Source organism: Ochotona princeps, unplaced genomic scaffold (genome assembly GCF_030435755.1).
Source record: "Ochotona princeps isolate mOchPri1 unplaced genomic scaffold, mOchPri1.hap1 HAP1_SCAFFOLD_4646, whole genome shotgun sequence".
NCBI classification, from domain to species: domain Eukaryota; kingdom Metazoa; phylum Chordata; class Mammalia; order Lagomorpha; family Ochotonidae; genus Ochotona; species Ochotona princeps.
Window position 1 is genome coordinate 16,158 of NW_026696646.1, and position 14,836 is coordinate 30,993.

The 14,836-nt window shown below is 42.7% G+C and overlaps 1 protein-coding gene across 1 annotated transcript; it reads right to left on the reverse strand.

Annotated features, from left to right (window-relative positions):
- Positions 1–9,953: 9,953 nt before the first annotated feature.
- Positions 9,954–12,776, reverse strand: LOC131478858 (ras-interacting protein RIP3-like). The gene is made up of 4 exons (XM_058659420.1): positions 12,607–12,776; positions 11,255–11,629; positions 10,426–11,002; positions 9,954–9,992 (listed from the first exon to the last, which is right to left on the reverse strand). Exons 1-4 carry the CDS (start codon positions 12,774–12,776, stop codon positions 9,954–9,956), a joined length of 1,161 nt encoding a protein of 386 aa, XP_058515403.1.
- Positions 12,777–14,836: the final 2,060 nt, after the last annotated feature.

Consider the following 14,836-nt stretch of genomic DNA (forward strand, 5'->3'; position numbering starts at 1 on the left):
AATTGGAGATGATAATAATAGGAATAGTAATACTGACACAAACCTTCCGCTGCTTCCGGTATGCTTCTCAGGCCAGTACACACGTCTTCGAAGCTGCTGCAACAGCAGCAGCAACTGTAAGAACGAAGTTGCAAGGCGACACTTTTTTTTGGGTACCAGGGAGAGCGCAGCGGCATGGGTGCGCTGAGTTCCTTCGTGTACTTCAAAAAAACTCGGTTTTTCTCTATTTTCTGGTTTCCTCTTACCCGCGGAACGAAGAGATCTATGTTCAGAGTGAAAGGGAAACTAAGAGAGAGAAATTCGAGAGAGAGTGATAAACACACACATACATACATACACGTACACACAGGTACACACACACATACATAGACACACACACACACCCACACAGGGGAACACACACTTGGAGTGGAAATGTCTGTGTACTCCACATGCTTCGTCTGATGCTGCTAATCAAAAGGATGGATTTTAAGCTACACGTATTGAACTGCTACGTAAGTATCTAGTTTACGACCTTTGTACCGCACTCTTAAATGATGACATACATATATATCATTTGATCTTCGTAACACGTTCATTTATATATATAATGTATATATATACATATAGATATATATACATATATATATATATATATATATATATGCTCTTTGTAACAGGGTCATATAAAGGTATATGCGACCGACTTTCGTAAGACTACCACATATACCTATATATATATAACAAATCTCGTGACACACTATTACTTCATGGTATACTAGTGTACGTACATCGTCTTTCAGGCTGCTAATGAGTCATAATACGGTCCACGAAGAAGTTCGTACTACGCCACTTGCTAATAGCATGATTTATTATGAATACATTGTGCAACGCTACATATCAATAACGACCATGTGTAAGAGATCTTCGTAGTAATAAACTACTGGAGACCTTACACACTCTCTCACTATATATTTATGTATCGCTATTCATCAGTGGTCCAGCGTATGGGAAGTTCAACTTTTCCAAGGTCGGAGATGATCGTTTTTTGTACGTTCTCTGATGCAATATCGAACCTAATACGTATTAATATGTCTATACATACATATGTGTGTATATGTTTAGGCTGTCCTTTATTTCAATTTGCTTTTAGAAGTTGCAGGATGAATTTTTTAGGTATCCTATTTCATATTTGTGGGGGGGAAAAATTCCGGCCGAGAGCACATAAAAACGCAGAGAGTGCAACTTGGACCCTCATCATCCCTTCTTCGTCATCCGCACTAGGGGTGAAGGAACCTGTATCCTCTCGAAAACATGAACGAAAAAAAATCTTCACAGATCTATGTGTAAAGGTAACAGTGTCAGCACTACCGGGTGTGCTGGGGCACTTGCACGCATGCTATGTATTTTAAATGCTAGACACTTGCACGCATAGTTCATATTCGGTACGCTGGACACCTGCACACATCTATATTCGATGTATGTCGAAACTGCATGTATACTATTTATCTTTGACATGCGGTACACTTGCAGATACATATATATATACATACATATATATGTATAGGTATATACTATACAGGAAATGAACGCCGGGCGGAAGTGGCTAGCGGGCGGCTGTTCACTTTATTACGGCATATACGTAGTGCTCTGCAAGTTCATTCGTCGTGACAGAGAAACAGCGCTGCACCCCAGCACATGCAGAGGGTCCCGCCAGCCGTTTATTCGTTTTATCACTAGAGATAGTCAAGCACTGCTTGAAATTGTCATCTCCAAATGTACACGTTCTACATTCTTCAATGATAGTAGTCCTTCATGCTCGTAAGCCCGATTTCTCGTAAGGGCACTATAGAAATGTATAACTAGTACGTCAAGGTATATACGCTGACCAGTATTCAAGATACACATGCAAACATAAGTATATGTTTTCACACTACAGCACTAATTCAAAATTTCATATACATATATATGTTATACGTAACATATATAGCGCACTAATTCAAAAAATACATATACATATATATGATAAGATAGGATATGTCCACAAATGTACAAAGTGATGAGCTCCCACTACTGCTACTACAACTACTCTTTACTGTACTAAGCAAGGGTGGGCGCAGGAACAAGCTTCTACTACTATCCACTGTGTGCTGAGCAGTAAGCTCGTACACAAAATACTGCGGTACGCAACGGTATAAAAAGAAACGAATCTTCGTATTTTACGGTCGAATCATGCGCAATGCTGAAAGAAGTGCTGTGCTTTTACAATTCTCTACTGTGAACAAGAGTTAAGGGACCGTAACGAGGTTCGTATTTTACGGTCGAATCATGCGCAATGCTGAAAGAAGTGCTGTGCTTTTACAATTCTCTACTGTGAACAAGAGTTAAGGGACGTAACGAGGTTCTATCGTTCGGTGTGCTTAGCTATATTGTATACGTGTATGAGCAGGTATACCTCTGCGAAGTCGAGTGGGATAGTATATACACGTCAGGCTGTAAGATCTCCACCTGCTCAAGCATAGTTGCGCGTGTACTGGAGAGTGTTGCTATGTAAGCAGCTAGATTGGTATAGTAGTGAAGCATGCTTATACACCAACACAACAGCAGAAAGCTACTAGCTAGCTCTTTCGCCGTAGAGACTGTTTCTAGGACTGCATGTCGGGGGACGTCCGGCCATTTTGGGAGATGGCACACATATACAAAGTCACGAAGCGTATAGCGTCTCTCGCATACACATACATCTAGATATAAGCAGACATCTGGTAATCTTCTGACGTAGTAGTCCCGTTGGTTTAGATACATGTAAAAGTCACGTTTTCCCCCCTAGTAGCGTCTCCCGCATATACGTAGGTATTGAAATAAGTATAAAGACTACGTAATAATATCCGGTAGTTCTGGCGTTCCGTGGTGTACTACTACTAGTAGTAGTAGTCCTTAAAGTAGTAGTAGTAGTAGCGTGGGTCGCAGAATATGTGTAGGCAACCGCTGAGCTGCTAACGTAGTACTGGCGTAGTTCTACTTACATATGTAAAAACATCGGGTACTCTCCCGGCGTAGTGGTGACGTAGTTTGGGTAATATATATAAACATTAAGTAATAGCCCGTAATACTGGCGTAGTGCAGTGTAGCACCATTAGTAGTAGCAGTAGCAGTATTAGTAGTGGCGGACGTCTCCCGTAATACTGACATACTGTAGTGTAGCACTAATAGTCGTAGCAGGAGCGGGTACCAGTAGTGGCGTACATCTTCCCTAGAAGTAGCGTTTTGTAGTGTAGTACTATTACCAGTAGTAGAAGTGGCGTACATCTCCCGTAATAGTGGCGTATTGTGTTGTGGTTTCGTGATAGTAGTAGTAATCATACTGGTAGGGCGGTATGATACCTGCTTACTGCGTTACTGAGCGAATCTTCACCGACTCTTGAGCCACCATATACCTTTGAATCGAAATATTCCCAGTATGTAGTAAGTGCCCGCAGATATACACGTGAGGTGCTCCTTGAACATAAATCCGTGGCTTTACAGATACAACAGGGCGCATCTTCGTGTAGCAATTACTCACGTCGCAAAACTCTCAACGTTTTTTATTACCTCTCCCCTACATACATCTTTCGTATTACTCCACACAGCAATATATATATATATAAATAGGTATACACACAGAGAGAATGAAGCGATGTGGGTCTTGACGCATACGTGTTCGAAGGCCTTTTGCTCGCGATATATCAGCAAGCATTTTCGAAACGAGTTCACAATTAATATGAATAAACATCGCTAGAGTAGTTGTAATAGTAGACCTGATCAGCATCAGGCCACTCGGTCTCGCTTTTCCGACGAGAGAGGCTCCATAATATGTTTCGAGAGAAGCCTTGACCGGTAAAATATCCCTGTCGAGGTTTATTTGAGTACTCCGTGTGTCTTCAGATTATCAGAGTCGCGGTGCAGCACAAGCAACCCACGTGCTCACCCCCACCCCCATCACCCCTAGCGATAGCGAGTCGCTGTAGAGAGCGCATTGGTGGGGAAGGCGTCTTGTTGAGAAGCGCGTGTCAATGGGAAAAGCATTCTGTTTACGAGAGCGTGCTGTTGAAGGAAGCGTGATGTTAGGGAAAGCGTAGTTCCACGAAACCGTGTTGTAAAGGAAAGCACAGTGTTTACGAAAGCGTGCTTTCAAAAAGAGCGTGCTGTTGAGGAAAGCGAATTTTTTGAGGGAGAGCGTACTGTATACGAAAGCGTGTTTCTGACGAAAGCCTGCTATTATGAAGAGCGTGTTGTAAGAGAACCCAAATTTCAAGGGAACGCGTAGTGCCTCTGAAAGCATCATCAAAAGTAAGTCAGCCATAGAAGCTTGTTGTCGTGAAGCGCGTGCTGTTCACGAGAGCGTCTTCTTTTTGTTGTGTTAGGTACTTCTTAGTTTTAGTAGGTCCCCTAGAGCAGGGCATACGACACACCCTTCTCTGCATTATGCGCTCTCGTCTCACGTGAAGCGTTTCTATGGTGTTGTTTCTTTTTTCTCCCATAAATAAATTTATATATACATGTGTATATGTATATACATATATATATACATTGTTTCTCTCTCAAAAAGAGAAAATCATTGTTGTAGCTTTTTTTTATAGGCTCGAAGCCAATTCATCTCTTTCTTCACTATTTTCGTTTCTCCTCACGTTATTTGTGTGATTTTTTCTTCTTCGCTGTTCCAACCGACACATCGCTGTTACGGACATTTATCGTGGGAGCTGTTGCACGTGTACATACGTAAAGACAGACCTCCCTCAGCAGTGGAGTGATGTCTGGTGGCAAGACACACACTTGCAGCGTTGAAGAAGAGAGAGGGACTACAATGGGGTGTATATTCGATGTGGATACTGCGACGGGTCAGCAAACATGATATATATATATATATGCGCACAAATACACGCACCTGTGCTTCTGCTACATATATATATATATATATACATAGACACACGTGTGCTTCTGCTGTATGTATATATATACATGCACACATAGACACACCTGTGCTTCTGCTATATATATATATATATATATATATATGTTGTGCGCACACATACCGCACACATACACAGACATGTTCCTCTACTTATCTGAACAACGCGGCGGGGTGGCCAATGCGCTATCTCTGTGTGTGTGTGTGCGTGTGTTTGCGTACATGCACACTCTTCTGCCGCTGCTTATCGGAACACTGCGGTGGGGCAGCAGCCGCGATATATATGTGTGTGTGTGTCTGAGGCATACATGCACATCCTTCTGCTTCTACTATATACTCTGATCTCAAAAACGCGGCGAGGTAGCAAAAGCGCGATCCCTCTGTGTGGGTGTGAGTGTGAGTGTGGTCTTACATACACACTCTTCTGCCACTTTCCATATGAACAACGCGGTGGGGTAGTGAGAGAGGCGGTGTAGCCAACACGATATATATGTGTGTGTGTGTGTGTGTGTGTTTGCGCACACACATACAGACACTTTTGCGTCTGTTTATTACTGCGTGCAACAGCGCGGAGTCCGAACTCCGGCCACGCTAATACTGCAGCCTGCCCCAGAGATATGTATATATATATATATGCATATATATATATATATATGACGTGGGACTCCGCTGCAGTTATTGTTGCGTTGAATATATTATTCTTGTTGAAGGGCTACCCTTCTTCTCTTTCAATAGGGAGTTGACCCAGAAGGAAACGTGACTGTTATTCGAAAGAGTGAGAGATTTCTATTACAGTCAACGACAAAAATGATTTTCTAGCCACCAAAACGAGACCCCGAGTGTTTTCAAAATTCCTTTTCTGTTGTTGTCGACCTGGCAGCCAACCAAAGAAGATTTGTTTTAAGTTGCAGATAGGGCGCCGGCGCCCTACTCCACTACCAGTGTCTGTCTCCTGCGCTGCCCCTCCACTATTCGTGGCTATGTTTGTATCGCCACCCCACGAGCTGTTTCTCTGCATGCGTCTACAGCGAGTGCCCTCTACTACGTTAGTAGTAATATATATATTTATACATTCGTAAAGGTAATTATACGCATTATGATGTATGGGTGTGTGTGTGGTGTGTGTGTGTGTGTGTGTGTGTGTGTAGAATGTCTAGAAAATTACACGAGTCGCCGAACACGTTTAGTATAAATCTACATATATGTGGATATATAAGTATGAATGCTCATATATCTGAATAGAGATTGTACGCGTCAAGTATTTATTATATATATGTAGACAGCGAACGCCCTCTGCTACTACGTGTGCCTATTTGTACACAGCTGGCGCCCTCTACTACTACTACTACTACATGTGAGTATGTGAGTGTGTGTGTGTGTATGTGTGGGTAAACACCGAGCGTCCTCTACTATGTGTGCTTGTGTCTACAATGCGCGCCCTCTATTGTGTGTGTGTGTGTATATTTGTATGTCTGTGTGTATTTGTATGTCTCTGTGTGTGTGTGTATGTGTATGTGTATAGGACGGCTCTCGCCCTTTCTTGCGTGTGTCTGTCCAGAGCTCGCCTTCCTCCCTTATGCGTTTGTTTCCGGCGCCAAATCTTCACCACCATGCGTATCACCAGCACTGTGTATGCATCTTCACTTTGTATTATAGTAGCAGCAGTGGAGACTATGCCTGGGCAACAGGCAACAGCATTTGCAGCGTGCGTCTACGCTACCTTCGTTCCACGAAAAGCGCAAGGCTGTTAGCCCACCCCCCCCTCAGCCTCAATTAGTAGAGTCCTCATCGTGAAGGTGCAACGACAACAACTCCAACAAACGGCACATGCACTCTAACATACATGCGTACATCCACTCATTCATTCACACACACACACACACATATGCATACATACATGTATACATGCATACATACATACATGAATACATACATACTAGTATATATATATATATATATGCTCAAATATATACGTACAGACGCGCATAAGTGTTGTCAGGTCGCTTTCTATCACATAAAATGGGAACTGACTGTCGTGTAGAGTCTTAAAAACGTAGGGGCTGCATGCAACACTTGTTGTTGCTGTTGGCCCATCATGCCTCTGTATGTATACGTGTATGTGTGTGTGATGAGGGAATATCAGTAAGGAGGGATCTGCAAGAACACCTCAGTATATCTTACTCAAAGAATTAAAGGCACTGATGGTGTGTCTATGTATGTATATGCATATATATGTATGTCTGTATGTATCTATGATAGGAATATATGTATGCGGCGTGGGGGTCACACTGTATGTACGAAGTAATATTAGACGAATGCTACCGTGTATATCTCACGCATTCCGTGGGTGTCTGTATGTATGTATTTATGTATGAATGTATGTATGCGGTATGGGGCCACACAGTATGTACGAAGTATTCGGAGGGACGTCTTTGAGTGTATATTTCGGTTTTTCCATGTCTCACAGCTGTGGTCTGTGTAATTACATGCTACCAAAACAAACGCGTGTGATTTCCGCCTTGTGTGGCTTGAAGTAATACACTGCCGTTATTTTCTTGGCAGCGCCTGCCGCTAACACTACGCCGCTGGTATTCGTCTTTCATATATATATATATATATATATACATATATATACATATATACATATATATATATATATATATATATACGTACATTGGCGACTGGTTCCTTTCGTATAAACATATATATATATATATGTATTTGCACATATACATATATATATCTATGAATATGTACATATATGAATCAGTGGTCTATTTCTTCCTGATGCATATATGATCGATGGGTAAATTTGAAGATATTTTCTTGCGATAGGCCATCACATGCTGCAAGAACAGTGGAACGCTACCTTGAGTATTACGCTCCTTGCTATATATACATCGGTCATTATAAGCACATGTGTCTATTTTCCTTTCTTCATTTGCTTCTCTTCCTGCTGTTGCGGGTCCTGCTGTTGCTGCTGCTCGTGCTGCTAGTGCGTTTTTCTTGCTCCCTCTCCTTTCAAGATCCGTTGCTGTGGCTGCAGTTGCTGGAATTGTTATTACTGTAGCTGCTGTTGTTGTTGCTTTGAGTGACTTGTATGCGTTTTCTATTTTAACCACTCCTACACTATTTGAAGACTTTACCCCTCCTTCTTCTTCGCCTCCTCCTTCGCCTTCTCCTGCTTCTACTGCTGCTGCTGACAGTGTTGGTGATATGTTTACACCAGTTCCTGCTGCTGGTGCTGTTGCTGCTGGTGCTGTGGCTGCTGGTGCTGTTGCCTCTGCTGCTGGTGTTGCTGTTACCTCTGCTGCTGGTGTTGCTGTTGCCTCTGCTGCTGGTGTTGCTGTTGTCTCTGCTGCTGGTGTTGCTGTTGTCTCTGCTGCTGGTGTTGCTGTTGTCTCTGCTGCTGGTGTTGCTGTTGCTTCTGCTGTTGCTGTTGCTTCTGCTGCTGCTGTTGCTTCTGCCACTGCTGTTGCTGTTGCTTCTGCCGCTGCTGTTGCTGTTGCTTCTGCTGCTGGTGTTGCTGTTGCTGGCGTTGCTGTTGCTGGTGTTGCTGTTGCTGCTGTTGTTGTTGTTGCTGCTGCTCCGGTTGCTGCTGTAGTATCTTCGATGGCCGCTGCTCTCTCATTAGTGCAACATAATGACTCTGCTGTTATGGTAATACACTGTAAACTGTCTACTTCTCCTGCGGACTGTCCGCGTGCCTCAAGACTGCTGTTAGGCTTCTCTTCTTCTGCAGGTTCAGCAGCAGCTGCTGCGTCGTGCACCGTACATACTACTGAGGAAAGCGGTATTGTTACTGAAGAGTGTGAGCACGTACGAGAATCGAAAGCAGCATTACCACACAGTGCCCCTTCACCGAGCGTCCCTCCAGAAGGACGCTTTGCTTTTGATTTCTCTGCATGTATAGAATGCTCACCACACAACCCTTGTTCATTACTCCAGCTATAACAGCCATCACGTGGATGCTTTTGACTGCCGCTAGTGTTGCTCTCTCTTAGTACCAAGCAACTGGAACAAAAACCATTGGCTGTGTTGCTCTCTCTTATTACACCAAGGCTTCCCTCGTCTGTGTTGCTCTCTCTCATTACAACACGGCATCCGTCGTCTGTGTTGCTCTCTGTCATCCTTTGATCATCATCTTTTTTGCTGCCTTCTCTCCGAATACTACTGCTGGCTTCGGAAAGCTTTTCTTCCATCAGTATCTCATTAAAACTATTGCTGTCAGTCACAAAATTGCCACGGCTGCTCTGTATGAAGCTATCACTGCTGCTGGCGCTGCTGCTGGAGCTGTTGCAGGCGCTGCTGCTGGTGCTGCTGCTGCGGCTCTTTATGTCGGCACTCCCACCACCACTACTGCTGCTTTTCGTAGTGCTACCAATGGTGCTATTGCTGCTGCATTGTGTGATATTCGTCCCGGTAGTTTTGATATTAGGCTCCACCACCACAACTTTGTGATATCTACAGTCTTCTGCTGGAGTGCTGCTGTTTTCAGTCCAGTTACTATTCATATCGTAGCCCTTCTGCCGGGAGTCACCTAATATATTGCGGCTCTCTGTACTACTACTATTACTACTTCTACTCTTCATCCAGCACGCAATACAGCTGCTGGTACTGCTGCTGCTGTTGGTGGTGCTCTTGCTGTTACTATTGTTGTTGTTGTTGCTGGCGCCAGGAGAGCTATCGCCGTTGTTGGTAATATGGCTGCATTCCCAGCTGCCACTGCTGCTACTCATCATACTGCTCCGTCGCTTTAACGGCTTTCCACTTTGTGTGTTCTCCTTCATAGAAATATCATCTGGTCCACTATTGCTCTCTTCATTTTGTGTGCTAATATTACTAATAACGGCCTTGCATGCACTGTCGCGTGTTGGTACTGATGTACCTCCTTCCTCAATATCAGGCGCCCCCTTGGAGTGCATTTCAGCGGCAGCAGGGGAGAGAACAACAGCAGCATTCACAATATCAGCAGCATCAGCTGCTGCTACTGCTGCTGCTTCCAAGGCTGCTGCTGCTGCAGCACCTGCTACCCGTGCTGCTGATGGAGAAGTAGCACAATGACTGTCTACATTGAGAGGAGGGGATTCTACTAGGTGAGGCTTCTTCGCAGCAGATGCAGCATCACAAATAGAAATGGGACGAAGTGCAGCGAGTGGCTCTGCTGCAACGCTCTCCGATGTCTCTGGAGGTTGTCCATCGGCAGCAGCAGGTGTATGTGTAGCAGCGATAGATGTATGCAAACAAGATATACAGGAATTCGAGGAAGAGAAAGAGACAGCAGAGACATTCTTATCAGCTTCATTGTCACCAAGCAAAAGAAAACTTGACCGTGTGTGCGGTTCCTGCTGCTGCTGTTGCTGGTGCTGCTGCTGCTGTTGCTGCTGCTGTTGCTGCTGCTGCTGCTGCTGTTGCTGCTGCTGTTGCTGCTGCTGTTGCTGCTGCTGTTGCTGTTGCTGCTGTTGTTGCTGTTGCTGCTGCTGGTGGTATCTTTGCTGCACCTGCATATCACACGTGAGCGACCGTATCGCCGTTGCAGTTGACGTACTTGTTGTTTCAGCGGACGTAGACACCCTCGAATGTGTGTCGCTATCGGTATCAATACTAATAGACAGACGCCCTGGTACGTGTGCGTCTGCTGCTGCTGCGGTGGTCGGTGGTGCACCTGCTTCCATAGAAACATGTTCGACTTCTCTTTGCATTGCTACGGCTCGTGCGTCTGCCGTCCTTCTATTATCTACTGCTATAACTTCATCTGCAGTAGCAGCAGCAGCAGTGGTACTAGCAGTAGTTATAGTAGTGGTAGTCGTACTACTACTACTATCAGCAGTAGCAGTAGTAGAACTACTACCAGCAGTAATACTAGTAGTAGTAGTAGTAGCCGTAATACCAGCAAGAGTAGTAGTATCAGCAGTACTACCAGCAGTAGTAGTAGTAGTAGTTTTAGCACTACTACCAGCAAGAGTAGTAGTAGTAGTAGCACTACTACTACTACTACCAGCAGTGGTAGTAGTGATAATACTACTAACAGATGGAAAGGAAGCTCCTCCAACTTTTTGTGTGGAGTCGTTGTCAACGCTGACGACAACATGCCTTTCTGTTGCTGCGTAGCAGTCTGACACGAGTCCACCGTGTCGCTGCTGATAGTCGTGTTGCTGCTCCTGCTGCTGCTCCTGCGTCTGTGGCCGCTGCGTTTGCTGTTGCTGTATCTGATCGTGTTGTTGGTGCGCCTCCTCCTCCTCCTCCTGCTGCTGCTGCTGCTCGTGCGGTTGGGGCTGCTGCTGCAGCAGTTGTTGCTGTTGTTGTATCGACTTTTTCTCTGGCTCTTGCCCTTCCTGCTCCTGTAGCTGCTGTTGCTGCCCCCGCTGTTCGTCCTCCTCCTCCTGCTGCTGCTGCTGGTGCTCCGTTATACCTCCCAAAAGCATGTGCTGCTGGAGACGCTTCTTCTTCGGCTGCTGCTGTTGCTGTTGCTGTTGCTGCTGCTGCTGCGTTCCACTAGGGTGCTGCTGTTTGCGTTTTGCACCACGTTGCTTCTTCGACTGCGACTGGAATGTCTGCCTTGAATACAACGATGAGGATTCTTGCTGCTGCGCCAGCTGCTGTGAGGGCTTCAACTGCTGCTGCTGCTTTTGCTGCTCCAACAGCAAAGAAGAAGAAGTATCATCACGCTGTATCCCTGGTAGACGTGGGTACTGGTGCCAATTACTGCAACATAAAAAACACACAATATCATCACGTAAATCAGTAGCACATATATATACATATTATCTATTTACCATTTACCATATATATATTAACAGCACTCATACACATATATATATATATATATATATATATATATATATTCTCCATATTTGTATCATATATTAGTTATATATATGTATAATTTAAAGTCCATGATATACTACTAGCATACATACATATATATTCTCTCTATCAGTTGCATATATATATATATATATATGTATGTGGTACTACACACGTACATATATACATATATGTATGTATGTATATATATATATATATATGGTACTACGTATGTATATATATATATATAGTATTACATATGTATATATACAATATATATATATATATATGTATGTACGTATGTATATATATATATATATATATATATATATATGTATATATGTAGTACTACATATATACACATGTATATATGTATATATGTATGTATGTATATATATATATATGTGGTACCACATATCTATATATACACACATATATATGTATGTATGTATACACATATATATGTGGTACTACGTATGTATATATATATAGCAATTAGCACACAAAAGGGCTGCTGGTTTTCATGTCGTTCGCCTCCTCTAGACAAATAAAATGAAGCTCTTTCTTCGATTTCTGCGTTGGAAGGCAGCGGTGGAGAAACTCGTGGTTGTCAGTGGGATATGACTTATGCTCCTCTTCTGTTGCATTTCTCTCGTCCTCCTTTTTCTTCTCCTTGTTTTTGCTGCTGCTGAAATCGTATTACTGTAGCTACTGTTGTTGCTTCTGCTCGTGTTTTTAAGTCGCCCTTGTTGTTGTTCGTGTGCGAGGTCCTCTTGCTACTGTCGCTAATATTATTGTAGTCGCTACTCTTCATGTATGTCTCTGGAACTCCTCTTGTTGCTGTTGTGTTGTGCTGTTGCTACTCCTGCTACTACTGCTGCTGCTCATGCTGCTCATGCTGGGTGCCGCTGCTGCGGCTCATGCTCCTGCTCCTGCTGCTGGTCATGCTGCTGGTTATGCTGCTGGTCATGCTGCTGGTTATGCTGCTGGTCATGCTGCTGGTTATGCTGCTGCTCCTGCTGCGGGTCATGCTGTTGCTGGTCATGCTCCTGCTGGTGCTATTGCCTCTATTGTGACATACACGGACATGAAGCCTTCCAATTAAAAGGATGTGTAGCACACATGCGTTTGCCATGCAAATGCAGCAAGAAAGGAGAAGAGATTCTTTTACTCATGACGTACTAGCAGTGCAATCACGACAACAATTATAATAACACCACTGCAAAAACAATAGCAGTTGAAGTAACAATAACACCGATGCAGCAACAACCACAATAATAATAGTAACAATACTGCAGCAACAACCACAGTAGTACTAGTAATAATACTACAGCAACACCAACAGTAATATTAGTGATACTACTACAGCACCAACAACAGTCAAAATAATAGTGACACCACTGCAACAACACCAACAACAGTCATAATGATAAGAACGCCACAGAAACAGCATCAACTATAATGAAAACATTGCAGCAGCAGCAGCAACACTACTAATTATCATAATATTAGCAAGGCCACAACAGCACAAACAAGAGAGTAATAACACCATCTCAACAACTGCAGTAATGCTGACAACATGGCAGTAGTGATAGTCACACCATCGCAGTATATGTCCACTCTATCACACTAATACTGCAGTACCACCAGCGACAGTAATAATAATATGAACAACACTGCACTAACAACAGCAACAGTGATAAAAATGATAATATTTACGTATTCAGATATATATACATATATATATTCATGTGTAAGAAAAGTGTACTGTTGGGGAGTAGTTAAAGATATATTTTCAGTTCTCTGATAAGAGAGAGAGAGAGAAAGAAAGAAAGAAAGAAAGATGGCGAAGTTCAGTAAATTTGTTTTTGCCCGGAAATATCAACACATGCAGAGACACACAAAGACAGAGAGACATCACACGACGGGATATATATGCGGCCTGCGTTTTTTTGTTGGAAACAACTTTAGCTTTCCTTCCTAGTCTTGTACACAAGAAAAAGACACTCACAAAAAATGGGTCTTCCTTCCAATTGGCTGATTATCAACCACACGCCTGTCCGCGAGGGAGCAGTAGATGAGTGGACGTATCGTCGAGTCTTTATGACTTGAGCCGTAGTGCCTTACTATATTATCCATCAATATCACATCTCCTGCAGACACATATATACACATATATATATAAGTATATACATATACATCTTTCTCTCTCTCTTTCTCTAGATATATATATATATATACATGTAACAACCTCACATACTCCCTCTATAATACTCCTCATGCCACTCTCTCTCTCCTTATATATATATATATGTATACATCCTTACATATATACATACATACAGATATATTTGTGTAGACATTTTGACGCAGTAGATAAGTGTACGTATTGTAGAGTCTTCAAGACTTGAACCGTAGTGTCTTACTATATTATCCATCAATATCACATCCCTTGCACATATATATATAAATATATATAAATATAGGTATTTCTCTTCCTGTCTCTCTCTGTCTATATATATACATATATAACAATCTCACACACTCCGTCTATATTACTCATGAACGTCTCTCTCTATATACACATATCTATATATATACATACACACATCTATCTCTCTCTCTACATATATATATATATATATATATACACATATGTGTACATATTACAACCTCACATACTCTGTCTTTATTACTCCTGATACCTATCTCTCTATATACATATATATATATATATACATACACATAAACATATATAAAGGGATATCTGTCTAGGCAGTATGACGCAGTAGATGAGTAGACGCATTGTCGAGTCTCTCTGACTTGAGTCTCATATTACTATCTATCACATGACCGCCCCAGCACACATATTTGTATATATACATATATATACATATATATGTATACATATATATAAACATTTATATATATATATATAACAACCTCACGTAGTCACTCTCTACACATCCTCATGTCTCTCCGTTTTTCGGTCTCTCTCTCTCTTCTTATCTGGCTTTCACAGTCTTGGGTTTTCCGTGTTCTCTTTTCCTCAATATCTCTGTGTGTTTTTCCCCGTCGCTTTCTCTTCTTGTCCGTGTGTGTGTT